Consider the following 12,915-nt stretch of genomic DNA (forward strand, 5'->3'; position numbering starts at 1 on the left):
ACAGACTAGGAGTGGTGGCCTCATGTCTCTCACCTAAACTCTGCAGCAACGTGTCCAGAACCTGGAAGCTCACTCCAGCATGTTCAACGTCTGGTTACTTACTGAGCAAAGGGTAGTGATGACGTGAATAGAATCACGGCATGAAATAGGTTATGCTGTGTTTTACCCTGGAATCTTTAGTCCTATGTATGAATCCTGAAACGTTTTCTCCTGAGTGCTATGTACTGCAGAATGGACTTTATTTCACAGTAAATGAGGGATGCTTTTTCTTAAGCAATAAATTTAATTCAAGGTGGTTAGTGAATGTCAAGCATAAAATGCCTTCATGAAAGTTAAAAGAATCCAGTTACAAAAGAAGCACTGTGTACAGTCTCAAATAGCTGAAGGTACAATGGGCTCCATATTTTACATAGTACAAAAAATTATTTCATATACAAAGAAAAAAATACAAATAATGTGCAAAAACCATTCTCACAGGTGGCAATTTATAAAATGAAAATGATAGAAAAATCCTTCATTCTTATTATTCTCCCAATTTCTTATCTATTAACACAGTTCTATTTCCTAGTGTGTAGGTAATTTTAAATTTGAAAATCTGATTTATTTTTAACCTACAAAGTAGTTTTTTATTTTTTAGAAAGGGAACCATTTCGTTACTAAAATCTTATGACTGAATCAGTTTAGTTAATTTTATATTAAATTATAAGCAGACTATCTGAAAAACACGGATATAGAAATCATATATACATATTTTTGAAACATTAGTTTGGTATTTAACATATTAACACTTCAGAACAAACGCAATGATCCCGCTACCTATGACTCCAGTGGCCAGTGGCGGTAGCAGAAATGCTGCTTCTTTTCCCTGTGAACAAACAGCATTCTTCAGATCTTAAGCTGAACAACTACAAGGTTATCAAAAGTAGAGAAAATCTAAAAACAGTTCTTACTGTTCATGTGCAGAAGTGTTGTCTGGGTTTCCAATCGTGCCACATGTGCTGTGGCCTTGTCACAGGGCTGTGCTGTGTGGTCATAAACAGCTGGCTCTGTCTTTCCAACATCTTCACTTCATTAGGAGGTCAGTGCGAGTGTTCGTTTTGTGGGTTAGTGCATTCAGCTTTCTGCATGTTATTTCACGTAAGAGGCTGTCAGGGAGCAGAAGACGTAGGAACACAAGATCGTGGATCCTCAGGGCACCTTTGACCCAGAGAATCCAGTAATTTGGAAAGCGTAATTTCCTGTGTTGGCCTGGTCATTGTTGCATCATCCCTTGGACAATCTTTCCATGAGGATAATCCCATGTTCCCCCTCTGCCTGCCACTGAGCACCAATGCTCTGGTTGTGAACCCCGGTGGCCAGCAGGGATTATGGAAGAACCTTCTGGCAGCATCAGAGAACTGAGCATCTCTGAGGTCAGGCGCTAAAAGCAGGAGCCTCTGCTGGAAAACCTCCTCTCTGCAGAATGTAACATAATTTTAGAGGGTTTTCAGGTTTGCTTGTCGGAAAACTCTCTAAAGAAGTTATGACCTCAGAGAACAAAAAGGATCTAGCTTTCATGAAGAAGGACCCAAGCAGGTGGTGGCCATTCTGCCTATGGGATGGATGACAGTTGGCTCAGGAAGCATTCTTCTGATCCCTAACCACTAAGACCCTGTTAGAACAATCTAGTGCGAGTCGCAGGGAGTGCCTGGGGCTCCTGACCAGACACATCCATTCAGGCTAAGTAGACACGGCAACTGCTGAAAGAGGGGATGGGGTAAGACCGGGCAGGAGAACCTCAGGCCCTGTGCTGACTCATCAGAACTGAACAGGAAGCTGTCAGCACCTCGAGGACTCATGCACTTTTTCCTATTTGGCAGCACGAGTCTTTCCTTCCTCTTCTGTCTGGGCTGACCAGGGGTGTCAGGCATCAGAGATACAGCTCTGGATTCTGTCCATCCACTGCTGGGCACTCTGTCCATCCTGGGCACAGAAGTTATATACACGTTTGCTGGTCTTGAGCTACCAAACCAAATAAAGAGAACCAGAGATGAAGGGAAGGTCTGTTCTATGGCTTTGCGCAAGTGTGTGAGTCAACCCCTGTGAACTTCCTCTTTGATACTACTCCAGAATCTCAATTTTCTCTCCCCTCCACTTCCATCCAGTCACTTTACGTCTCTAGTCCCCAAAGTATAGGGGACAATTACCATCTCCATGGCAGATTAGCATCTGCCAGATGGTATTGGCAGAAACAGGAGATGCACTAGGAGACGCTAACTGGACATCTTCCTGAGGTTGTCTCTGACCAAAGAGGAGGGCCAGGAATGTCTGGAGCCTCCAGCCTTTCCCGTGCACTACACCAAAGCAGGGCAAGTGCCCAGTATGCTTCCTGTGATCCTTGGGGAAGCCTGAGACTCATTTATACCATGCCGAAGTTGGCTTTTGGGTCCCCTTCCATCCCCTTCTCTAGTCTTCAGTTGGGGCCACACTGGAAACCTAGAGTTGGGGAAGCAGCCTCATGGCCTGGAGCATGGCCCTAGAGTAAACCTTTATGAAACCTTGCTTGGCACTGGGGACTAGAAAAGTCCCTTACCATGTGACCGATAAAATGTCCCAAGGCATACCTAAGGGCTGCCGAAGGTATCAAGGTAGATAGTCATCATGTGTGACCAAGAACAGTTTTTGTGGATGGTCAAGAATGAAAACTGCTGGAAATAAAGGAAGCAGCATCTGTCTTGCAAGTAGGTGGGAAGCGAAATAATTATCAATATTTAACAAGGAGTTCATTTGCTTTCATATATGTTTGGTCACCTTTCGAAGGAGTCCTTTGCGTAAAGCAATGTGTAGCCTTCTGAGACATACAGGCAGCTGGGAGAGGTCAGGCTGGGGATCAGAGTGCTGAGTTCAAGTTCTGTAGCAATTCCCAGAGCCAAGGAGTCTGTGACTCATCTATAGTCACCATCAAGTGCTCTGAAGCTCCATAATTCTTGGAGGGAGATGGATGATAAGGATCACGTGCAGACAGAGCCAGAAAAAGATAAGGTAAACTTACGTCAAAGAAAGCCTTGTCACTTGTGTGCTTTGGGGCGCCCATGCTGGGGCCAGCTGGGATGACCATTTCTACTTCAGCCAGATCAATGTGGCCTTTACAGCTTGTGTCCTCCCCCGAGTCATAGTATCGCAGCTGGAATCCAAAGGATACAGATCAGATATAAGACATGGAAAGGAAAAATGGCATGGCTTTTCAAACTGTGAATACTTCCCTCTGTATCTTGCTAAACTATGCCTGGAAGAATAGACGAGAAATTGAAAACACTGATAAAAAAAAATTCCTTCTAAGAAAAAAATACTAGGTGGTAATGAGAAAGGAGGAAAAAGACATTTTTTTGAAATTTGAACAAATATATTATTATTATTATTATTTTATTATATTCATATTAATTTAGCCTCACACACACAAATAGGTCAACTGGAACATAATCTTTTCTAAATTACAACTTAAATTTAATACACTTTGGACATTTATTAAATTTTTTTTTTGCATCATCAGACTACAGAGCCCCCTTACACAGATAGACTGCATCTTTTTTTTTAAATATATATTAGATATTAAAAATGTTAACTAAAACCTGTAAAAAAATATGTAACAAAAAAAGGAGTTAATGTTTAGAATATGTATAGATTTTTCTAGAAAGTGATACAAAGAATATAAACAACTGAGTAAAAAAATGGTCAAAAGACAGGCAAGTCACAAAAGAAACACAAATGACCTATAAACATTTGAAAAGATGGGCAACCTCACTGGTCAAAGAACAGTAAATGAAATCAATGAGATTTCACTTTTCACTTAGGTTAAGAAATAATAAAAATGGCTGATAACATCCAGGTTGAATTTAAAGCACCGGATTCTGTCAAATACTGTTAGTGGGAATATAATTTGTTAGAAATTTTTTGGAGAACAATTTGATAATATCAACTAAAACTTAAAATGTTTATATCTATGGACATACCCTTCCCACTTCTAGAAATTTACCTAGAGAAACACTCCCACAAGCACGCAAAGATATACATATAAAGAGGTTTCCTTCCGCACTGTTTTGATCAGCTAAAAATTGAAGAGAAGTACCTGTCTTTCAATGGGGGTGCTGGTTAATTACATGGCAGTACATCAGTAACATGGAATTCTACACAGCTTTTTGAAAATGATAAAGATCTCTATGAACTGGTGGGAAAATATGTTCAAGATATATATAAAAAGTAAGTTGCTAAATAGCATGTAGATATAAATGGTTTTTGAAAAACAGGATAAATAGCATAATATTTGATTGAGTGGTTACTATGTACCAGGACTGTTCTGATTTTTTCGTATGTAACTCATTTAACCTTCCTAACAACTCAAAACTATACATATATATCTATACATATATGTGTGAAAATTATTTAGAGAAATATATACCAAATTGTTATTAGTTATCTCTGGGAGTTGGTGGTCCAGGGAACTTTTTCATCTTTATGAGATGTTTAAATTTGATATAACAAGCATGTTTTACTTTTGGAATAAGAAAAAAATGAGAAAAATATTAAAAAAAATTAAAGTGATTGCTGGTGAAAAAGTCTTACTGGTCCGTAGTCTGGATTTCACTCTCTAACTTACACGGCGGGGATGTGTCTCCGTCACTGCGGTTCTGACCTCAGACTTTTCTCTTTCTCTCTCTCCCTTGAGGGATGGTATATAAGTAGGGCTAAATGGAAAAACTGTATACCTTTCGTGCTAAAGAAATCCAAAAGATTGGTAAGAATGCAGATATAATTTGATGTAATTGTAAATTACAGAAAAATTATGATATTCTCCTATGATATATTTAGTGGTTTAATAGAACTTTCTTGCACACCTTAGACTATGATTTCAGAGACATTGTTATTTTAAAGTATCGGCCCCCACGGAGGGCTTCCATTACATATTTGAAAATAAATTTTCTACATTCTTCGACAAAGACTCTGTGTAATCTTTCTGAAACCCCTTGAACAGAGGGAAAAGTAATCCCAAAAGTTTTTGCCTGGAAGCAGTTTTCTAGATGCATCCAACCAGAGCGTTGTAAAGGGGTAACAGTTAGTGTCTTTCTCAACAGACTCCATTTTAGAGATGAAAGCATCGAGAATCTAAAGGTGTACCCCTCTGCCTCAAGGCTGACTTGTCAGTTCCGAGGTAGATTGGGGCCTGCAGTCAGAACACGGGAGACTATATGGCTCTCACTACTGAAGGGTGCAGAGGGGCTGAAGGTTTGGGTAGGGGTCCCTCCTCTGAGATCACTGGAGCAAAGGTTATGACACTAAGGAAGCGTGGGCTGCCGTAACAATAGCTAAGAATCCAACAATGGGCAAAAGACTTCTCTACACGGTCAGTAAAGTCAGTCTAGTACCCGCCCACTGTGAATTCTAGGTTTGGGTGGGCACATCCCCTTTTGCCTGTTTTGGGGTCACTTCCCTCCTCTGCGGCTGCCATCTTTGAGGGATAATGATGCCTTCTTAGTAAACGGTATGGTGATGGGCACAGGGAAGGTGTTCAATAATGTTTGTTGAATAAATTAATGCCCCCACTTTGAATGGATGCTTCATGCTGCACGGCTGAAGGTAATTTGTATCCTGGGGAGCGCTCACAGGCGCAGGCTCTACATGTGCATGTAATATGTAACATGCTGAGAACCTCAGGTCCTCTCCTGGTTTTGATTTTAAGAGCAGGCAGCAGGAGACATTTCAGCATTAAGAAGCAGAGTTATACTGCTCTTAATGCCCTGGGCTCAACTGTCACTGCCTCTGCCTGCATACACTTTGGAACTTCCCTCAGAAGGCTACTGCCCTCACTCAGGGACACCCTGGGTCCATGGAGGAGCCCCCAGGCGGCACATGAGAGGACTCAGGAAAGCAGTCTGCACTTTCCTGAGGGCTGTAACTATCTGCCGAGAGTCACGAAGCAGCCAGCATGGTGCCTCGCCTCGCCCAGAGAGAAGGGATTTCAGTAGCTCTGACGGTATTACCTGATGCTTTGTTACATCCAAAACGAACCAACGGGGCTTCCAACCTTTCAGCAAAGCCCCTCTTTTGTAAAGCGTTCCTTCAAAGGACCTAGAAGAAATGACGATGGGGCAGTTAATTGATTTTTCATTAAAAAATTTTTGTAAGTGGATGGCTGTTTTTGTTTGTCAAATCTCTATTTCCCTCAAATGATCAATCAATCAAGGGTTCTCCCTAGAATATTTCTGTAAGTGGATGGCTGTTTTTGTTTGTCAAATCTCTATTTCCCTCAAATGATCAATCAATCAGAGTTCTCCCTAGAATATTTCTACCAGATCTTTGGGAAAAGACTGCCTCTTTCTGCTGGAATTACCGAACTTGTGAGGTTTGGTGCTCTCAGTAGCCATCTTTTATGCCATGCTAGGATTGACATAATCCGCAGAGGAAAGCAGAGCTGGCAAACAGACAGAAGCCTGAAGACTGTGCGAGAAACTGGCACATCGTTGGCCTTCCCAGTTTATGTGAATAAATCTCTTTTTGCTTGAGCTCGCATGAGCTAGACTTCTGATGTCTGCCCTCAAAAGATTTGGCAGACGTGAGATAATAATAACCAGGCCTCAACCACAAATAGCTACAACCTCTTGGTATTATTCTAGTTGTAATTTTGATTTTTCTTCCCCAAAGAACCACCTAACGCATTTAAAATAGAAACAAAGAAAGAATCAAAGCAAATCCACTTTAAGTCCCCAGAAAGCTGTAGTGCACAGGCCCAGCCTATTACAGGGTGGGGAGAGGACAGCCTTTTCAGCCCACCCAGCGAAGCTCAGCCTATGAACCTGTTTTCATCATTCTTGGATGTGTACTGGCTGTACAGAGTGGCTGCTCTTCGGTCCACGCCGTTGGAGGGGGTGATGCTGGTATTCTGCTCCTCCCCCACGCTGCTGTCTGGGAGGTGCAGCAGAGACCTCTTCCGATAGGAAGGCAGGTTGGTAGACACAATTCCTGGAGAGCCTGAAGGGTGTCTCTGGGGCTGAAAGAGACAGAACAGGAGCTAGGAAAAGCTTTACTAAGACTTTAAGCAACTTATCTGATAATTTCCTTCTTAAAAATTTATCTCAAGGAAAAACCTGGACCAATAAGCAAAATATATGTATAAAGATTTTTATCCTGGAGTTGTTTATAATAGTAAAAAACTGGAAATAACCTAAATGTCTATCATTAGGGGACTGGCTAAAAAAAAATGCCATTTCAATACAATGGAATTCTAGACAGCCATTAAAGATGAAGCTGCTGATTTATATACAGTGACAAATGGAAGGACATGTCACATAGTAAGAAAAAAAGAAAGCAGGTTTTAAAATAGTACATATAGTAAATCCTTTTATATATGTGTTTAGAATGACAAAACAAGTTTGATAGCATGGTGGTTTATTTCTAGGTTATAAGTTGTAGGTGATTTTTATCTTCTATTTTATAACTTTCTGCATATTGTCTATTGAAAAGCACAAATATATCTTTCATAATCAGAAAAAGACAGAAGAAACTATTTTATTTTTCTGAGGAAAAAAGCAGTAAGATGGCACCCATCTGTGGCCTGTCTGATAACAGCCCCGAAATGCCAATTGAAAGCCAAAAAAAAAAGCCAAAAGAACCCCTCCTAACAACAAAAACTTCCTCCAAAATCCATTCTCTTTGACCGCTCTGTGACATCTGACCCTGCTGACTCTCTTTTTCCCCGAAGTGCTCTTCAGAACACTGTCTGAATTGCCCTTCAGTTGGATATGGAGCCAATGTGACGTGGGTTTGACTCGTGGCTGTACCAAGTACCAGCTGTGTGATCTCTGCCTGTCCCTCACGTATGAGATGGGACACCACTCCCTCGCCGTGGGTTAAGGAGGATGCTAAAGTGTGTATGGTGCTCAGCACAGTCCCTTGCACATATTACATAAGTTTCTTGGCGAAAGTTTCTCAAATCAAAAACAGAAAATGGAGTGTGAAGAACAGAAAATAGAGTATTTGATTTTAAAATATTTTTATGATTCTTAATTCAGAAACAGAAAAGGAGAGGTGAACAAAAGAAAATAGCATGTTTTGTCATTTTAAAATATTTTATTTCCTCTGATTATTTCTCTGGAGAAACATGGTCTTAGCATCCCCTCCTCCCTGATGTGGTAGGAGATCAGATGAAACCACAGAGGCACCGAGATAGAAAAGAACCCAGCAATTTCCCCTGGACACGGGGCCCTGAAACATAAGTATTATGTCACTGTGGTAAAGTGAGACACTCGGGAAGCATGCAGTCATTTGGAACTTTTTGCCCTGGAACCCCAGGGCATGACCCCTCCCTTTCCACCCTTCCCATCAGCGTGAACCCACCTGGGTTAGCTGTGGCAGCTGGCCCCACCTGACCCAGCACCCTCACAAAGCTTGGAAGTAGTTCCTCAAAGGGCTTTTCCTACTCACACGGTCCGCTCTGGGCTCTTCTTTAAGGTCCGCGGTTACCCTTTCCCACAGCTGCTGCCACCTCTCAGGGGTTTGGCTCAATTTATGCTCCAATCTTTCAATTTCCTACAAAGTAATTAAAAGGGGTTTCTGACAGGTAAGTATTTCATAGAAATCAGGATGTGCCCCAAAGCCACATCCCCTCTGTACGAGGCCCAGGTGAAGAGCGTGGCTAGAGGGCAGCTAAAGACAGCGGTAAACACAGGGCCTCACAGGTTTCCCCAGCAAGAAATAGCAGTGGGAGCTCTAGCTGGTGTGATGCGCCATGGCAAAGATGATTTACTGGGATCTGTAATCAGGACTTTTTGGTCAGAAAGGCTTAAACAGAGAGAAGAAATATGTATCCCAAACACCTTCACCCTTGGCCAGTCCACAGGAAATGTGATGGCCACAGCAAAAAGTCAAACACTGGGCTGGTGTCCAAACCCTAACAGCTGAGGTAGATGAGAAGTCTGTCCTTGACAGAGGAACCCTTCAACTCCGATGATTCAAACCAGATGTGGAAAAAATAAATCAAGAAATGCCCATGGAATAGAGCTTCCTTCAGACAGGGAAGCTGGAGATCAGAGCAGCGGCCTCCGTGACTGTGCATGCACTGCAGCACACTTTTCAGAAAACCAGGCAGAGACTCTTCAGGAACTGTTTGGCCCCTATCAAGGCTCAAACTCTTTTCTCAGGGCTGCTTCTCTCATCAGGGTAGCTCCTGCCAGGACGGTTTCACTCCAGAATATTCCTTGTAGAAGATAGTTGGCAGTACTCCCATCAGGCCATCAGCAACCCACACTTCTGACCAGAGGAAGTAAAGCACCCACAGAAACCATGACCCGGGCCTGACTCAAGGTGCTTGGGCAGCTGAAACAGCTGGGGAGCTGCAAATTGCTCCATTGGCTTGACTGCTTCCTCGTAATACTAGAAAACTCATTTTTATTGAGACTCTTTTTCCAGTAACTAAGCTTGGTCCCCCACTGATGCTGGGGAGCAAATTTAGTTTCCTCATATTCCTGAAGTGCTACCTATAATGCTAGACCAAAGTGAGGAGAGCCACTTCTGTAAGGCTTTGAACCAGTCTTATCTTAGCCTGGGGTTCCCGAGGCCTTGTGCCTCTCTAGAGCCCACGATGCCCTAGGTGTATGTCTACACGCTGTTGACTTACACTGAAGAGGCTGGTGAGAGCATCGGGCTGAGCACAGCTGACATCATCATAGCACGGCCACACTGTCCTCCTCTGGCTCTGAGGCCCAGCACCTCCGGCTAGTTCAGAGTCCTCAGATGGGAACTGCTTGGGGGTCAGCATCGTCCAGTCATATGAAGGCCCTGTGGAAAGGGTCTCCTCTATGTAGTAATCCCACTTCTTCAGGCTGGAGATATTTGCATTGGGCTTCAGGGCCTGTTTAAAGAAAATTCTGAAATATAGTTTCATCTTGACCCCAAGTTTACTTGAGGGCTGGCCCCTAACATTTGTAGGGTCTGGAGCAAGAGTATGAACGGAGGTTCAAATACCACGTCTCAATATTTAAATGTATATATAAAGATAAAGAATTCAATAAAATATGTTCCGTCTTCTCACATGACAAATATAATTTCTTAATGACCTGGAAGGCCAGGCTCAAATCGAGAATTCTTGGACTTCCTGCAATTCTACAGCATAGAGTGTGTGGCACCAAGGAAGCTGGTCCCAGCTCCCTGTCCTTGGCCTAACCCCCTATTCCTCCCACCTTGGTTCTGTCCTATACTCTGAGGGTCTTTTATAAATGTGTGTGTATATACCCCAGCCCACACAGCTAAACTCTGTCCACTCCCTGCCCAACAGCTACTTCTTAGCTGCCCTTTGGGCCTAGGGGTACATGCACTGGCTTGGGAGACAGACTCAGAGAAGTGGGCTGGAGAGTAACTTGTATTTGGGTAAAAAATTGTTAGGTACCAGAGCACGGTTTAGATGAAGGAGGGGAACCTAGGCAGCCATGTACCCTTGGTTTTCTAGTACCTGTCACCTCATGGGGAAGAGGCAGTTGGAGAAAGGCCAGCTGGGGTCCTAATGCCTGGGGCCTTCCTCCCCCGAGTAGGATACTCTTGCTTATCAAGCCAGTGTGTTCCAACTCAGAGCCTATTTTCACATAGATGAGCATAGCTGAGCACGGCTGCCTCTGAGAAGTCATTCTTCTCGGGCTGAGTTCCAAATATCCCTGCTCCCCATAGGGGTTCTTCCATGGCTTTCATTCAAATGGACTTAGGGAAGTCTTTTCTAAAGGATTTTAGATTTTTCAGCTTAAGATGACCTGTTGCCGTTTCAAGTTTCGTTTGTTCTTTCTTCCCAGGGAAAGTTGCCTTGCTTTGATTTTCTTGACGTTATCCCTTCTAGGTTTTGGGGGCCAGATCCTAATTTTTGTGGTCAAGAATTTGGCGAACAGTCTCCCTTCCATCATAAAACAAACCCGCAGTGTATCAAACTGTTGAATAGCTTCTGGTATTAAACCTAGTCCAATGTTTATAAAAAGCCTAAACAGCTTATATAAACTAAAAGTAAGGAAAACTTTAATTCAAAATATTCAGAAGATGAAACAAATGCTTTCTTACTGTACCTCTATTTCCACTGGTGAATATAAATAATTAAAGAAAATGGGACTCTTCTTGTGCATTCTATCAATACACTCCCAAATACAAATTCCTTTTTTGGCATGCTTATCTCCTTTATCATCAAATAAAGTTCCTGTAAATCCAAAAAACAACAACAAAAAAATAAATAAACGAAGTCAAATCAACAGTTTGCCTAAAAATATGATGCATGTAGCAGAAAAAAAGTGGAATATTTCTTATGACTCTAGAAACAGCAGTGTACATGCAGAAACCTCAGAAAACAACTACAAAGCTAAAGATAGGAATGGACTTCACAGTTACACGGAAACAGATCCAAATGAAAAGAAAAACAACTGATAAGGTTTCTCCAAGCATTTAGCAGTACATCATGACTCTCTTCCAATCTACATCTTACATCTATATCGAGATTCCCAGAGGTCCGTGCCAGGAGACATTCTACACATTTTTCAAGAGAAAATGAAAGGTCTTAAGAGTTGATTTGATGAAATTCAGTTAAAAACATAATTTTATGTTTCTTTTTTAAGTTGTTGGCTGTTTACTATAAAGCCATTTGAAGGGTTTTCTTGTTTAGTACTTTATATATACAACAAATCATGGTCATAGAGACTCTGGATAACACAAGGGTGTGGTCTGTGTCTTGGGTAACTTAAAAACAAAAGCCTAATTTAGGGGTGGCCCTTTAGGAATTTTCTGACACTATTTTTGTACCTTTTGAATGGTCAATCATGACCATTCACATGAGCCCACCTTATTTTTAATAGAGAGGAAGATGTGTTAGGGTAAGGCAGGAGGCATTCCTTTAAAAGGCCAGAAAAGGTGCCTCTCTTAGCAGTGCTGTCTTGCTTTCTTTTGGATGAAGTGACTCAGTCAAAAATCAACAAGCATTTTACCAGTTTATCAAAAAAAGAATGTCTTAAGCCCCAGGCTGCACAAGATCCTATAATATGGGGTCCCCCTCCCAAGACTAATTCATGTTTTCTTCTCTACCTTTTAATTGCAGAGTCCAGCGCAGTAGTTCTCAACCTTGGCCACATATTAGAAAGACTAAGGGCTTTAAAAAAATCTCAGTGCCTAGGTTTCACCTCGGACCAAGGAAGTCAGAATCTCCGAGGATGGGCCCCAGATATTAGTTATCTTAAAAGTTCTCCAAGTGACTCCAATGCCCAATGTTAACTAGCTCTGTTTAAAATCAACACACAGGTACTTAAGAAATTAGGGTTTCTGATTATGATGTGTAAAATGACAATTCTGAGTCAACAAAGGTCTGGAGGTATAAACAGGTTGGAAAATGGTCTCACTTACCAAAAGTATGAAATATCATATTAGACAATTTAATAGCATGCACTGGAAAGCAGTACTTTCTGATTTTACACTTTAAACTGAGAACATTAGTAAATATTTTCAGCCACTAAGAGAGTCCTTGTTATGAATATTTAGGTACATATAATATTCTGAAAATCGATGATTTTTAGAATTTTGCTTGTCTTAACAAAACAGTCATGAGTATTTTCCCTTCTCCTCTCCCTAAAACCAAAGAAAGAATGTAAAATCCCTTTGGGGAATGTTTTCATAGGGGCCGATTGACTTTCAGCACCTGCTCTGTACAACTATTACTGTTTTTAAACATTATAATAATGATGATGTCTCAAATTTACTGAGTGCTTACTATGTACTCACAATTGTGCTAAGAAATGTACATATATTTTTTTGGCTCAAAGGGGCGTGTGCTAATATTGTTTCCAAATTAAAGATGAGGAGACTGAGGAAACTGAAAGGTACCTAACTTGTCCAAAGTACTCAGCTGGTAACTGCGAGTGCTGGAATTTA

At 41.6% G+C, this 12,915-nt stretch overlaps 1 protein-coding gene across 4 annotated transcripts in view; it reads right to left on the bottom strand.

Annotated features, from left to right (window-relative positions):
• Nucleotides 1-253: 253 nt before the first annotated feature.
• Nucleotides 254-12,915, bottom strand: part of SBF2 (SET binding factor 2) — a 379,135-nt gene continuing 366,473 nt past the window's right edge. For all 4 annotated transcript variants that reach the window (XM_011377248.2, XM_011377246.2, XM_011377247.2 and 1 more), the window contains 7 exons: nt 11,073-11,200; nt 9,647-9,880; nt 8,455-8,559; nt 6,828-7,021; nt 6,015-6,102; nt 3,032-3,163; nt 254-2,001 (listed from right to left, as the gene is read on the bottom strand). In XM_011377248.2, the coding sequence (XP_011375550.1) occupies nt 1,903-2,001; nt 3,032-3,163; nt 6,015-6,102; nt 6,828-7,021; nt 8,455-8,559; nt 9,647-9,880; nt 11,073-11,200 (980 nt within the window). In that variant the 3' untranslated portion in view covers nt 254-1,902. The remainder of the gene's footprint in view (nt 2,002-3,031; nt 3,164-6,014; nt 6,103-6,827; nt 7,022-8,454; nt 8,560-9,646; nt 9,881-11,072; nt 11,201-12,915) is intronic.

The sequence above is a fragment of the Pteropus vampyrus genome, unplaced genomic scaffold (assembly GCF_000151845.1).
Source record: "Pteropus vampyrus isolate Shadow unplaced genomic scaffold, Pvam_2.0 Scaffold307, whole genome shotgun sequence".
Classification (NCBI taxonomy): domain Eukaryota; kingdom Metazoa; phylum Chordata; class Mammalia; order Chiroptera; family Pteropodidae; genus Pteropus; species Pteropus vampyrus.